Source organism: Saccopteryx bilineata, chromosome 1 (assembly GCF_036850765.1).
Source record: "Saccopteryx bilineata isolate mSacBil1 chromosome 1, mSacBil1_pri_phased_curated, whole genome shotgun sequence".
Classification (NCBI taxonomy): domain Eukaryota; kingdom Metazoa; phylum Chordata; class Mammalia; order Chiroptera; family Emballonuridae; genus Saccopteryx; species Saccopteryx bilineata.
The window spans coordinates 118,051,865-118,067,636 of record NC_089490.1 but is presented as its reverse complement, the minus strand read 5'-3'; the positions used below and the strand labels follow the sequence as shown (position 1 = coordinate 118,067,636).

The following is a 15,772-nucleotide window of genomic DNA, read 5'->3' as shown; positions in this document are numbered from 1 at the left end:
AGAGAAAATGGGGAAGACCAGATGTAGAAAGGGAGGGACAAGGAGAAAGAGAGGGAGAGAGAGGGATGGAGAGAGAGAGATGGTGTCTGGTTTCTGCAAAATGCATTGAAAACAAGGCAGCTGACAGCAGACCCATAAACAGGGTGAGAATGCATCTGTTTTGTAAGCAGTGTACAGGAGGGCACAATTATTAAAACTCAGATTCCCTGCATTCAGAACAAACTTGGGACAATGAAGTTTGGTGTTGGATGGTGTATATGGTAACCATTTGATTGTACTATCCTTGAAGCAACTGATGCTTCAAAAAAAATGCTGATGACAAAGTCTACAGTAGTCACCAACTCTTCTTGAAATCACTTAATATATACTGCTCACAAAAATCAGGGGATATTTAAAAATGAATATGAAGCAATAAAAAAAGCATTTGAATTTTTTATTAAACAAGAACATCAGAAAAGCAAACAAGTCAAAGAAAGTTGTTCGATTATGCAAATGAGATCAAAACCAACTTTTATTTTATTGGTGAAAATGCACTATACAAGTGGGTGATGAGATTAATTTATCTGTGATGTGGACCAAAGTAACATGCATTTAAATAACCATGTAACGACTCACCATTTTTCAGATTTTATATAAACCTTAATGAATTTTCTATTTTTATTTGTATACTAAAAATACTCACAGTGAGAAACCCAGAACGGCTGTGATCAACAAACAAGATCTGGCAAGGGTGTGGAGAAAAGAGAACCCTCCTGCACTGCTGGTGGGAATACAAATTCATGCAGCCACTGTGGAGAACAGTGTGGAGCTTCCCCAAATATCATATGATCTCAGTAATATGTGGACTAATTAACAAAATAAACATACAAATACAATAAAAACAGAGCACAGATACATGGAACAGACTGACAGGTGTCAGGGGTGGAGGGTTGGGGGTTGGATAAGAGAAGATGAAAATATTAAGCCAAAGAATATATTTATAATCAATATATATATATATAATCAATCACAGACACAAGGAAAGGGGGTGGGATTAAGTGGAAGTGGGCAAAGTGGGGATAAATAAGGATGAAAAAGGATGGTGGTTTGGACGGTGGACACCCAATACAATGTGCAGAGATGTTTGTTGAGTTGTACACTTAAAACCTGTATGGTTTAGTAAACCAATGTCACCCCAATAATTTTAATAAAAATAAAGAAATTGAATTCATAATTTTTTTTGAATGTTGTTTTTTTTTAATAATTTTATTTTTTTAATGGGGCGACATCAATAAATCAGGATACATATATTCAAAGATAACAAGTCCAGGTTATCTTGTCGTTCAATTATATTGCATACCCATCACCCAAAGTCAGATTGTCCTCTGTCACCTTCTATCTAGTTTTCTTTGTGCCCCTCCCCCTCCCCCTTTCCCTCTCCCATTCCCCCCTCCCCCCCCGTAACCACCACACTCTTATCAATGTCTCTTAGTTTCACTTTTATGTCCCACCTACGTATGGAATAATGCAGTTCCTGTTTTTTTCTGATTTACTTATTTCGCTTCGTATCATGTTATCAAGATCCCACCATTTTGCTGTAAATGATCCGATGTCATCATTTCTTATGGCTGAGTAGTATTCCATAGTGTATATGTGCCACATCTTCTTTTTGAATTCATAATTAATCAAACATTTAAGGAAAAAAATAACCAGATCTAATCAAATTCTTTAAAAAAATATAGAGTGAGTGGAACGCTTCTCAACTTATTTGAAAAGGCCAGCATTACTCCAATGCCAAAGTCAAACCATAACATTACAAGGAATTAAAAATATTGACTTATGTTCCTCATAAATATAGATGCAAATATCCTTTACAAAATGTTAGCTAACTAAAGCCAGAAATAAATGGAAAGGTTCTAAATCCTCACAAAGTTTGAATTATTTCAGCAGGAAGAAATTTTTAAAATATGAAAAGAATAAATGAGAAAAACCACATGCTCATTTGTATAGATATAGAAAAAGCATTTGACAAAATTCATCACCCATTCATAGTATATACCCTTAGTAAATAAGAAATAAAAAAACTTCTCTAAACTAGTTAAAAACAATTAACTTCATACCATATCTATATAACCTCAAAATAATGGTGCAAAACTATAACTTCCTAGGATTAGCAACAAATCAAAGATTCTATTCTTATCACTAGTAGTAAAATTCTATTGGAGATCAAGACAAAAGATATTCATGCTGATAGTTACATGATGTCTGGGATGGGGGGATTTACTGCAAAGAACTTGGATGCTCTTTGGTGTAATGAAAATATTTTATATCTTAATTTTTATGGTGGCTCCAAAGATACATATATTTCCAAAATTGAATGAATTCTTCACTTAACTGAGTGTACATTATACAAATTAAAGTTTGAGAAAGTTGATGTTATAATAAGACATCATACTGAAAGTGAAGAAGCAGCTAACAACTAGCAGAACTACAATACACATAAGCAAAGAAAGAATAAATGTATAAATAACACTCATACATCTATTTGAAAAAGAGAAAAAAATATAGGACATTTTGAATATGTAAATTATAAAAATGACAGTTTGATGTTACCTTTAAAAAGCCTGACCAGGTGGTGGTGCAGTTGATAGCACATTAACCTAGGATGCTGAGGTCGCAGATTCAAAACCCCAAGATTGCTGACTTGAGCGCAGGCTAATAAGACTTCAGCATGGGCTCATCTGGCTTGAGCATGGGCTCACCAGCTTGAGCGCAGGGTCACCAGCTTGAGTGTGGGATCATAGATGTGATCTCATGATCGCTGGCTTGAGCCCAAAGTCACTGGCTTGAAGCCCAAGGTCACTGGCTTGAGTCCAAGGTCGCTGGCTTGAACAAGGAGTCAGTGGCAGCTCAGATGGAGCCCCCTCTCATCAAGGCATATATGTGAAAGCAATCAATGAACAACTAAAGTGCTGCAATTACAAGTTGATGCTTCTCACCTCTCTCTCTCCCTTCCTGTCTGTCTGTCCCTGATGTCCCTGTCTGTCCCTCCCTCTCTCTCTTGCACACATGTGTGCAAAAAGAAAAAAAAGAATTTATTAGTATTTAAACTGAAATAAAATATTACATATATCTCATGTAGATAAATATAAAAAGTTATACTATATCACACGTTAGTGAGAAAATGGAGCAATAAGAACTCTCATAATATTGTGAAATGTGTGTGATCCTATTAGAAAAGTAATACCTTTGTTATTACAAGGTATCACAAATACCTTGTAAGTCTATGACCCTAGATATACACCCTAAACAACCCTTTATATTAGTTCAAATGTACATAACCAATAGAATATATAAATAACTTGAAGTTCACAGCGATGAAAATAAACAAATCAAAACTACATGGGACAAAGTGAATAAATCTCAAAAACAATATTGACTGAAAAGATACATAGCTCAGAATGTATGTACAGTTTGATACCATTTAGGTAGACATTCAAGAAAAAAATAAACCTTATATTGCTAATGGACATATTTTGGTGGTGAAATGGTAAACAAAAGCTGCAAAATACTTTTCACCAAAGGACAGCTCTTATGCAGAAGAAAGATACGCAGTGGCACACAGGCAAATCCTTTGATATCGGCAATATTTTGTTCCTAAACTTAATGTTTAATATGAGTGCCTGTTCTCTTGTACTTCTTCAATTTTTATAGATCATATTATATGCTCTCCAAATAATTCACAGCACAATTCCAAATCAAATGTCAGATCATGTCATTCCTTTGACAAAATCTTTCAATTCTAGGAATACAAAGTACATTGGCTGGTGATTACCTCCCTAAGTGAAGATTTACTTTCACTTTTTTCTTTTTATTTTTCAAGTCTGAGAGTATTCAAGAAAAAATAGACTACTTTTAGTAGTCTTTGCCCTTTATTTCAGCTAAAGTGGGTTCCAGTTCTACAAATGTGTTTTATTTTTCTCCTGATCCTACTTTCTTTTTCTCTCCTTGACTTTTCCTTTTGTGACCTTTCAATTGACTCTTATTACCTATTTATTTTATCTTATTTAAAAATAACTTTTGCTCTTTTTCCACCTTTTCTTACATTTTATTGTGAATGAAAATCGGTTTTGTGACATTCTTCTTCTGGATCTGATATAGTGCTCTATGAAGTGTTAAAAATAGTCACTCTAATAACAATAAAATAACACTTGTACTTACCTTTCTTTGAATGCTTTTGATCTTCCAAACACTATATTGTATTAAGCACATTACATGTACTGTTCCATTAATTTTAAAAATATCATTAGATTTTATTACATTAAATTTAGTGATGAATAATATGAGCTCTAATAAAGATTTAATAAAAAGTTCTGTAGTTAGCAGACGGTTGGCATACACATCTCTCTGACTTTGGAATCTCTGCTCCCAAATTCTGTTCTTACTGTCACTCTGTTCAAATTCTGTCTCAAACTGGAATTTGTGACTATCCTTCAATAGATCTGCTTGTTCCTAAAAGAGCTTTAGTTCTTAAAAAGCTAAATATATGAGATTCCTATTTCCTCCCCTTGTTTCTACACATTTATGCAATTTTCAACCTCTGTTTAGGCTGAAAACCGTTGGATTTGGGTCTTGGAGAAGGAAAGTGTGAGTTAAGTAATATTCTGCCTTTCTTACTGAGTCACTGGAACTTGAATAATAGAAATGACATATTCTTCTGATTCTCTAGTTGGTACAATCTCTGAATCATGGACTAGATGGTAAAGTATTTGGAGGTTTTTAGCTCCTTCCAGACCATGGAGATGTTTCATGAAGCCAAATCACATTTTGAAACATGAACAGATTTTTCTCAATTTAGATTCCTCTAGTATATAATTAGTTCACCAGTTACTAGATTCTAGTATAAGTTTTTCATCAGTGATAGGAATTGTTAACTTTCTCTAAGAATCTTACCTGATATTTTAATAAAAAATTTGGAGACAATACATTAGAGACTATTAGAAAGAAACAACTTTGCATCAGAAGTAAATTCTTTCACCTAGATTGAAATCAGGTTTTACATTGCTTTGCTCTGAATAAATACCACTCTATGTATGTTACTTATGTGAATATGTCATTTCTTCAACTAGAACCTCAGCAATCAGAGTATTGTTCTGACTTCCATTTCTTTTCATTCTATTTGATTAAATAGTTCAGTAATTTATATTAAGTAATATGTTAGGAAAATATCCTTTCAAGCTGCCCAATCTGCTATAAGTCAAGTTTAAAGTATATTAAATAACCATTGCTGAAGAAATACTTGAAATTCAAATTATATACATTGATATTCAGTAATATTTATGCCATATTTTTTCAGCCTGTATATTTTTTATTTTTTCAAATCATCTGTAATAATCCAAGTTTGGGAAATATAAAAACATGCTCTCTTTTAACTTGATATTGTTTTTGACAAGCTGAAATGCTACTTAATAAATGCACTTGTCAAATAAATAGAAAGTTCAAAATCATGAATTGATGATATCGTAGTCTATCTTTACTTCTCAGATATTTATTATTGCTTCTGCTTCATAAGAACTCATTATAAAAAGATCCTTGTTTTGCATGGAGTTCATCTGGAAAATTGCACACACTGTGACCTAGTTATAAATAATTCAGATGCGGGTGACAATTATTTGCCAGTGATAATATAAAGACACTATTCCTCTGATGTTTTGCCAACTTTTAAGTCATAGTTTAAAATTTTACAATAGTCAATGGTTCCTTTCAAAGTAAAAATATTAGATTCTTCATATACGAGTCATAGGATTAAAATTCTGTATTTGGAAAATAAGAACTGTTAACAGATTCTCAACAATCGGTGTGTGAGTATAGGTGTGTGTGTGTGTGTGTGTGTGTGTGTGTGTGTAAAAAGGAGTTTATGATGCATAAATAGTACTGAGACATTTGACATTTAGATAATTAAAAGTCCTCTATCCTGACTGGGTGGTGGCACCGTGGATAGAACGTTGGACTGGCATGTGGAGGACCCAGGTTTGAGACCCCGAGGTCACCAGCTTGAGCACGGGCTCATCTGGTTTGAGCAAAGCTCACCAGCTTAGACCCAAGGTTGCTGGCTCAAGCAAGGGGTTACTCAGTCTACTGAAGGCCCACAGTCAAGGCACACATGAGAAAGCAATCAATGAACAATCAAAGTGTTGCAACAAAAAACTGATTGATGCTTCTCATCTCTCTCTGTTCCTGTCTGTCTGTCCCTATCTATCCCTCTCTCTGACACTTTAAAAATAAAAACGTCCTCAATAACTAGTTAACCATAACTTCAAAAATATATCTACAATAGTCAAGATACATAAAGGATCTAGGAATGAAATCTTAATCTGTCCTGGTTACCTGGTAAATTTCAATTCTTCACTGGAAACAATGATTATCACAAAGGTGAAAAATCAAGCTGAAAAAATTATGACACTTTTCTGTGACTTAAAACAATTGAATTTTAAATTATTTCACATTCCACATTTTAATGGAATTAGAAAAGAAAATGGAATTAGAGTGGAGGATTGCAATCAATACTTCGGGAAGAAATATGAGTCATGTAATTGTTATCACCATGTCTTTAATTTTTTATGTGGAATTTCACACATGAATTTGGTATCTATATCAATAAATATAATTTATTAATTTCATAATTATTTACTGTTCATTAATACATATTAGAAATAGTTACTTCAGATCAATGTGCTTTTATATATCTCAGGAGTCAAATTATTTAATGGAAAAAGGAGTCCTCACTTGTTTTAAAAACATTCTCTTATATATAATACTTTTCTGTAGTTATATGACATTTTATTTGTGGAAGACCAACCCTGCCCTGGAAGAATAAGTTATAGGGAATAATCTGATTAAAGGTGATCACAACTTGGATGCCCAGTTGGTGACCAAATCTCAGTAGACTTGGACTGGATCCAAATTTCCCTGAGCCAAGTTAACTTATCTCCTCACTTGTTCTGTGAATTGATGTCTTCATTCAGTAAGTCAACAACCAGGGATCTGGAGGTGTTTTAGACAACCTGTTTTTTGTAAATTAACACATTTTCACCTATTATGAATCAGTCTCCTCTTATCCATCCCTATAGTAGAGCTTTTGTCAATGTCCTTATCATCTCTTTGGGCTAATGAAATGCCCCTTTAATCACCCATCTAACATGTTACTGCTCTGAATATGGGTTCCAGGTCATCACCTGATAAATTAAAAATCATTAAATTGTGAATAATATGTTCTTAAAATCATGCATGGCCTGACCTGTGGTGGTGCAGTGGATAAAGCGTCGACCTGGAAATGCTGAGGTCACCGGTTCGAAACCCTGGGCTTGCCTGGTCAAGGCACATATGGGAGTTGATGCTTCCAGCTCCTCCCCCTTCTCTCTCTCTGTCTGTCTCTCTCTCCTCTCTAAAAATGAATAAATAAAATAAAATAAAATAAATTAAAAAAAAAAAAGAAAATGATTTATATAAAATAAATAAATAAATAAATAAATAAATAAATAAATAAATAAAATCATGCATGAGTTGGTTCTCATTTGCCCCTTTCATCTGGTCTCCTTCCAGGCTCTCTCCTTGAATCCTAATTGCAGCCATTTCAAATTTCATTGTTTCCTCACACCAGGCTGTTTTCTAACTGCTTTTCCTATCCCTGCTTCCTACTTTTCTTCATATGCCTTTTCTCTGACAGACATACTAATTTTTCAACATTTAGATTAAATAAGTAAAATTGATAAACCCTTTTTATGTGTCCAATATGCACATAGGTCTTTCACTAGACTTAACAATATTTCATCACACATCTATTTACTTGTCTGTTTTGTCACGATAGAACGAAGGCTACTCAAGTATAGACTTTGAGTCTACACTTTATTCATCTTCATATCTTAAAAAATTTGCAAAGTTTTAGAAAAAGAGTAGATGCTTAATAAATGTTTATTGAATTTACAGACAAAGTAACAAAAGTTAATACCTGAGTTTTCAATAGGCATTTCAGGTGGGAGTCATATTTTTTTTATTATTGTTGAGAGACATTGTCTAGAAAGAACAAAAACAACTTTGCTTAAAATTTGTTTGGAAAACATATTAACTTTAGTAAATTTATCACAAGTTTTTCTTTCCTGATTCTATAGCAAACTAACTTTTAAAAGGATTACTTCAAATTACTCTGTAGTTCATATCAAGTGGCCCCAGGATGCAGGCAGTGGCTGACCTAAGCCTGCATCAGAGCTCTTCCCAAGAGGTCTCAAAACCAACACATCCGGTGGCCAGCTTCAGACCACACCTGAGCACAGTCAACTACCTCCAGAAATGACATACCCAAAAGGTAAATTTGGCAGGTACCAGAATCCTGCTCAAATGAAGCCTGCTTTGCAGGACCAGCCCCTGCACAACAGCTCCTTACAGCCATTCCTCACAGCCAATTAACCTAAGGGTACAACAGTAAACAAAGCTTAACTCCAAAATGAGGGTACACAAAATCCACACAAGGGCCACACCTGGAGCACTCAGCTCAGGTGACCAGGAGGACTGTGCCATGGACCTCACAGGACAACTACTATATACAGCCACTCTACCAACACTGGGAGACACAGCAGCTCTACTTATAGCACAGAAACAAACACAGGGAAGCAGCCAAATGAGGAGACAAAGCAACATGTCCCAAATGAAAGAACAGAACAAACTCCAGAAAAAGAACAATCAATCTATTAGATGCAGAGTTCAAAACACTATTTTAAGAATGCTCAATGGCCTTACCAGGCAGTGGCACAGTGGCTAGAGCATTGGCCTAGGAGGCTGAGGACCCAGTTTTGAAACCCTGAGGTGGTCAGCCTGAGCAAGGCTCAACCAGCTTGAATGCAGGGTTGCTGGCTTAGCATGGGATCATAGAAATACCCCCATAATGGCTGGCTTGAGTCCAAGGGTCATTGGCTTGAAGCCCAAGGTTACTGGCTTGAGCGTGGGGTCACTGGTTCAGCTGTAGCCCCTCAGTTAAGGTACATGTGAGAAATCAATCAATGAGCAATTAAGGTGCCGCAACCATGAGCTGATGCTTCTCATCTCTCTCCCTTCTTGTCTGTCATTGTTTCACTTTCGCTTAAAAAAAAAAAAAAGAATTCTCAGTGATCTCAATAAGAACATCAACAAAGAAATAGGAAACAAAAATGAAGATAGAAAACATTAAAAAAAAAACCCAGTCAGATATAAATAACACAACAATTGAAATGAAGAAAATCAATAGTAGATTAGATGAAGCAGATGATCAACTCTGCAATTTGGAGGATAAAGTAGCAGAAAACTCCTAATCAAAATGACAAAAATTTAAATAAAAAATATTAAGTAAGTTTTAGGGGCCTCTGGGACAACGTCAAGCATACTAACATTTGTATTATAGGGCTGCCAGAAGAAGAAGAAAGAGAGCAAGGAATTGAAATCTTATTTGATGAAATAATAATGGAAAACTTCCTTAACCCGGTGAAGGAAATAGACATACAAACCCAGGAAGCAAAGAGAGTCAAAAACAAGATGAAGCCAAAGAGACCACAACAAGTCACATCATAATTAAAATAGCCAAGGTTAAATACAAAGAGAGAATCATAGAAGCAGCAAGAGAAAAAGTGTTGAACACCTAAAACTAATATAATATTGTATGTCAACTATAATTAAAAAGTTAAATTTATTTTTCATAAAAGGAAAGGGTAAAGAAAGTCAAATATATAGTGATGAAAGGAAATTTTACTTGAATGGTAAACACACAATGCAATATACATATGATTTATTTTAGAACTGCACACTTGAAACTTACCTAATTTTATTAACCAATTTCACCTCAATGAATTTAATAAAATTTAAAAAACAGACACATAGGCCAGTGGAGCAGAATTGAGAGCCCAGAAATAAACTCACAGATATAGGTTTAAGTAATATTTAACAAAGGAGTCAAATACTTATTTGGGGGAGGGTAGTCTCTTCAATAAATTGTGTTGGGATAACTGAATATTCTAATGTAAAAAATAAAAAAGTAATTGGACTCCTATTTAAACCATTCACAAAAATAACAGAATGTGCATTAAGGACTTATGCATAAGACCTGAAACTGTAAAAATCATAGGAGAAAACATAACAAAAAAGCTTTTTCACATCAGGTTTTGTGATGAGTATTTTGATATTACACCCACAGCACAAGCAACAACAAAAGCAAAAATCAATTAGTGGGGTTACTTTATATTAATAAAACTTCTGCACAACAAAGAAAACAATGAACAAAATAAGAAAGCAATTTAGGGTTTAAGAGAAAATATTTGCAAACCATAGAGCTGATAAAGGTATTAATATCAAAATGTATAAGAAATGCATACTACTGGTATCTTCTCCCAAGTTAGCTTCTTAGTTAGGTCTATTTTTTCAAATATTGTATTCATACATTTAGATATCAGAATCAATTAGAATATTGATAGCAATGTTCATTTGCTATCACTTAAGTTTTCCTATTTGAATCCATATATCTGTTTATGCTATACTGATATTTTCAGAGATTTCCAGAAAGGAATTTAAAGCAGGAGATAGAGACTTTCAAAGTTTGGAAATGCAGTTATACAGAGAGCTTAGTGACACATACAAACTCAAATTCACAAAATAAATGAGAAAAAATTATTAAAAATGAATAACTGGTAGGAGAGACATTTTAAAATGTCTGTTAAATTGTTCTGGATGGTGTTAGCAGCTCTTCAAATGTATCTGAATAGCTGAGAGGAATAGATAATTATTAACGGAGTTTGCCAAAAGGAAGTATCTATTAAAAGTACAATAGCTTCCATGGTAGTAGCGAAAGGATGACTTTTATAATGAACTGAAAAATATTGTGATTTGGCAGTTGAGAATGTAGTCAGAAAATAGTCTTGGAATAGAATTAAAATGTCTTACCTGGATATTTTCCAAATATGCATAAATTCTAGAAGTTGGTTTAGAAAAAACTGACTATGGTCATCTTCATGCTTTAGACAGCAGAATGTGTTAATATTTATAGAGTGAATAGGAATGAGCACCGGATAAAAATAAGTCTATAACTTCCTGCTGTCATTTAATTCACCTCTTTGATAACCCTCATTCATCATCTTAATATATTTTTTTAAAGACCTAACAAGGCTCTCCTTAGCTGTATAAGCATTCTTTTCAAAAGTAAAACATAGAGGTGAACTTTAGTTGAAGATAAAACTCAAGGAGAGCTGAAAGACAACCTGACATCACCAAGGTGAAACGTTAATTTCTTCTGGTTGGAAGGTGGTTTTTCAGACACCTTGCACACACGTACACATTTTCTTTCCAACTGGGCCACAGATACCCACGGCACTGTAAGATTTGACAGCTTGCCAGACTGGCCACAGAGACAGGAGGAACGCCTCCATTTTCACCTTGACTACATCTTGCTACCAAACGTTAGTTAAGAGAACTTTCTGTTTCATGAACATTAAATTGTGCTAATAATTTACAACTATTAATAGGTATAAATCACAGGAGTGTCAGATGGCATTGTGGTCATTCTCCGAAAATAATCAGGATCAACTCATCGTAAAATATTAGTCCTGTGATCCATGTGCATGCGTACTCGTTCACACCGTTACTTCTTGATTGCTTCTTCTGCAAATGTGCTCCTGAAACCTTATGAAAGTCTGCGGAGAGGCCCTGGACGGTTGGCTCAGTGGTGGAGCCTCGGCCTGACGTGCAGGAGTCCCGGGTTCGATTCCCGGCCAGGGCACACAGGAGAAGCGCCTATCTGCTTCTCCCCCTCTCCCCCTCTCCTTCCTCTCTGTCTCTCTCTTCCCCTCCTGCAGTGGAGGCTCCATTGGACAAAGATGGCCTGGGCGCTGAGGATGGCTCCATGGCCGCTGCCTCAGGCGCTAGAATGGCTCTGGTCGCACCAGAGCAACGCCCCAGATGGGCGGAGCATCGCCCCCTGGTGAACGAGCCAGTGGATCCCGGTCCGGCGCATGCGGGAGTCTGTCTGACTGTCTCCCCATTTCCAACTTCAGAAAAAAAAAAAAAAGAAATGAACATCTGCAGAGATAGCAGCACACGACATCACAATTGCACTATTTCACCACATGGTGGCGCTAAATTTAGAAGCTGTGTGAAGACCTTAATGTTGGGGTGCATGTAATTTGCATATTAATACACACAATGTATTTTTAAAACTGCCTATTATAGTTTATGATAGAAAACATCAGGAGGAAAAACTCTAGATGGCTTAATGTCAAGAGGTAAATTAATTTTCATATTGGGAGGGAGAAGGAAGCTATATGGACAGAATCAGGTCATCACTATAATACAATAATATGTTGAGTGCATGATAGTGAAAAGAAACACTTTGTAGAAATGCTAAAAATCTTGAAAACATGAGGCTTACTCTAGCAATTTACACTTATAATCATTAGGTTGACTAAGAACTTTAAGCATGGAAAGGACAGTAAGAAGGGATGAAAAATAAAAAGTGAAAACTGGAGCTAAGAAAGAGACAGAAAGATTTGATTGATTTGTAATATTTGGCACTTGCATTCTTTCAGAAGTTAAAACCAAAGCAAACATATAAATAATATGACTTATTTGCTTCTTTCTGTATAACATAATAATATTCATTTCATAAACACTTTATTTGGCTTCCAAAGATGCTTTGGTGGGGAGGGCATCGATTGACATTTGTAATATTGTAACTTACAAGAGAAAACTTTTATTTAAAGCATCTCAAAAAGCTGGAGGAAAATTTGAGCAGTTGTCTACAAAATATATCACGTACTTTACTTTTCTCCAAAGCTGAATGCTACACCTTCATCATAAGAAAAACGTTAAAGCGTTCTTTTTTTTTTCCACACAAAAATCTTTTGCTGTAAATATCCTGTGAATGTTTCCATGAGCTAGAAAGAAATCTTGAATTCATGATTAATATCTACAACACTATCAATACTTTTGATAAAATTTAAGAGAGACCGATGGAGAACAAAAATATTTTGACTCTGTCATTTATATCATCACATCCTATCATGATGGGGATTTTGAAATTTGAAAATCTGGAGTGATTACTAAAGACTGTCAATCTGTTTTATAAACAATCTTATGAAATAAGAATTATATTCCCATATTTTATTATAATATAAACAAGTTTAAAGTAAGAAAGACATCTGAGATGAATTGAGCTTTACAATGCCTTTTAGAATTTAAATTATCTACTGACAAGCAATGCTGTCCATACATTTAAGAGAATAATAATAGTCATTATATTCTTAGCATTATATAAAAAATAAAATTATAGAGCCAAGTTTGTGTTGTTTTACTAGAAAGAAAGCATAATTTTTTAAAACAATTTTTATACCAAAATGATGAAAATTTTGAAAGTACTTTAAAAGAGGAATCATGAAAGGAAGCATTCACTACTTCCTATCATATAGAGTTTAATAAGAAAAGACTAAAATATCAACACCCTAATTTTATGACATCACTAACTAATATTTACAAAGTTCTGTTCAATTATTATTAAATGAGTAACAGTTTCGGCATATATGTATTCTAAGACATAATGAACTTTAAATAGGTTCACTAAATTGTTCCTTCATTACTTAAGATCTTTAAATACAAATACTATATATATGGCCTATAAGAAGCATTCAATAACTATTTGTTGAATTAATTGTTAGATTTTGTATATATAGTATACTTAGGATAGTACTGTACCTGGAAGTAGATCCTCATAGATTTTTAATAAAATGTAATGGCTTCTCTTTTGGAATGTGATGCTAAAAATATCCCAGAAGACCCAGGATTTGGGAAATTGGAGACCATGGAATGCCTTTTTTATAGTGATTGTGGAGGCCACCACTGCTTTTATTTGGGAGTTAAAGGCAATTGAATTCCCTGACACTAAGCCCTTTGAGGGCTGAGATCTTATTGATTTTGTTCACTCTTCTCCTCATTAGTACACAGCAGTTACATAGTAAATGAGTGAGTGGTCAATATACAAATACCTATAACATTGGCATGATATCAACTTTTAAATAATAGTGTCAGTACTAGGAAAAGTTGTGGATGAGAAAAGGCATTTATATATACTCTTTTCCTATAAGATGTTGAATTAGCTAAGAGTTGATGATAGTCATTGTAGGAAGTAGATTCATGAGTTGACTCTTGAAGAGTAAAAAGAAGAATCATGTAACTTAATACCTGTGATGATAAAAATGACAGCTTGAAAAGCAGGCATTTCTTGACAACTCTACACTACAAACCCCGAGATGACTATCTGCACGTTCCTGGATACGATAACAATGGTGATGACAGCAACTCAAAGATATCATATTGGCTGTCATTATGATATAGTGAGTTCTACAACCAGACTAGCTTTGCTCAAGTCCCATATTCTTATTTACTAGCTGTAAGACATTGGACTATTCAAATAATATTTTAAAATGCTTTTACTTGTATAAAAAATTTATGGTAATAATTACCTTTTCTTTTTCTCTTGGCTATTGTGATTATATGTAAAACATGATAACAGTGCCTGGCACTTTATATAATTAATTATCATTGAACACCTATTTTTCCCCCAGACATTGGGGTATTTGTATGTAGCTGTGGAAAACAAAACAAAACAAAGAAAAATACATATAAAGCTAGAATTTTGACTAATTGCTCTGTAACTCACATCTAAAACTTTTGAGTAAGCTGGTCATGTAAAGACTAGGCTGAGGGGACTCCCTGGCTGGGCTCAGCTCCATGCACCTCTGCACACCAGTTCCATCAATATGATCTGGGGAAAGTTGCAGAGCTCTCTGGGATTCATTTTCTTATTTTTAATAGCATTTACCACATAGAATTATTGTGAACACTCAATGCAATAGAAATGTTCAAGTCTTAGTCATGATATATATATATATATATATATGGAGTTATATGGATTTAAGAATAAACCTCAATTTACATGTAACTAAAATGTTAGTGATCTTTGAATTTCTATCAATGAAGTAAAATTTTTTAAGCAACATGCAACTTCTAATGAAGAGTAGAAATTAGAATCATATGCTTTTTCGCTTCCTCCATGTTGAAATGAAACTGATGATTTCAGCTTTTTATCAACATTGAGGACACTGTGAAAATGTTTAGGTTTTTTAATATTGAGAATTTTAGTTGTATTTTATAATGTTTTGTTGTGACGATTTTAGATGTTTAGCCCTGGAACTGTCAACACTAGATGAGTTGAGTAACCAATTTTGAAAGCTATTTCTAAACAAGTCTCTTTTGGCTTCATTATATTATATTCCACACAGATATATTGCAACCTAATGTACCATCTGACACTTTTTATGATGAAACACCTCAGACAAGAAAAAGAAAAGTCATGCACTAGAAATCTGTTATCTGATGTAAATGACAGGGTGCTGGGATTCTTTGTTTAAAGCAGGTAATTGCAAGATCCTACAGATAAAAAATGCCAAAACATCAAAGTTCACCACATACTGTGCAATTTGAGTTTGAAATAACTCAAGACATCACACAGGAATACAGTTCATATCTAATAGCATTCAACTATGTTATTAAAACACAGTCATTTCTTTCTGGGTAGTTTTATTATACGTTATAAGTATTTTATGTCCTGATTTAAACTTTGTTGATATAGACATAACCAGTCTTAAAATTGAACAAGAGTTGTGTTACTTCTCTTCAATGGTTTCCCTTTCACATTTTCTATTACATTTACTTCTAGTGGATTCATTGA

The 15,772-nt window shown here is 34.2% G+C and overlaps 1 protein-coding gene across 1 annotated transcript in view; it reads right to left on the bottom strand.

Moving 5' to 3' along the window:
* The window catches only part of PIK3C2G (phosphatidylinositol-4-phosphate 3-kinase catalytic subunit type 2 gamma), a 352,443-nt gene that overhangs the window by 291,099 nt on the left and 45,572 nt on the right, over nucleotides 1–15,772 (bottom strand). The window contains 3 exon segments of the mRNA XM_066252620.1: nucleotides 7,988–8,029; nucleotides 8,031–8,052; nucleotides 10,939–11,009. Coding sequence (XP_066108717.1) covers nucleotides 7,988–8,029; nucleotides 8,031–8,052; nucleotides 10,939–11,009 — 135 coding nt within the window.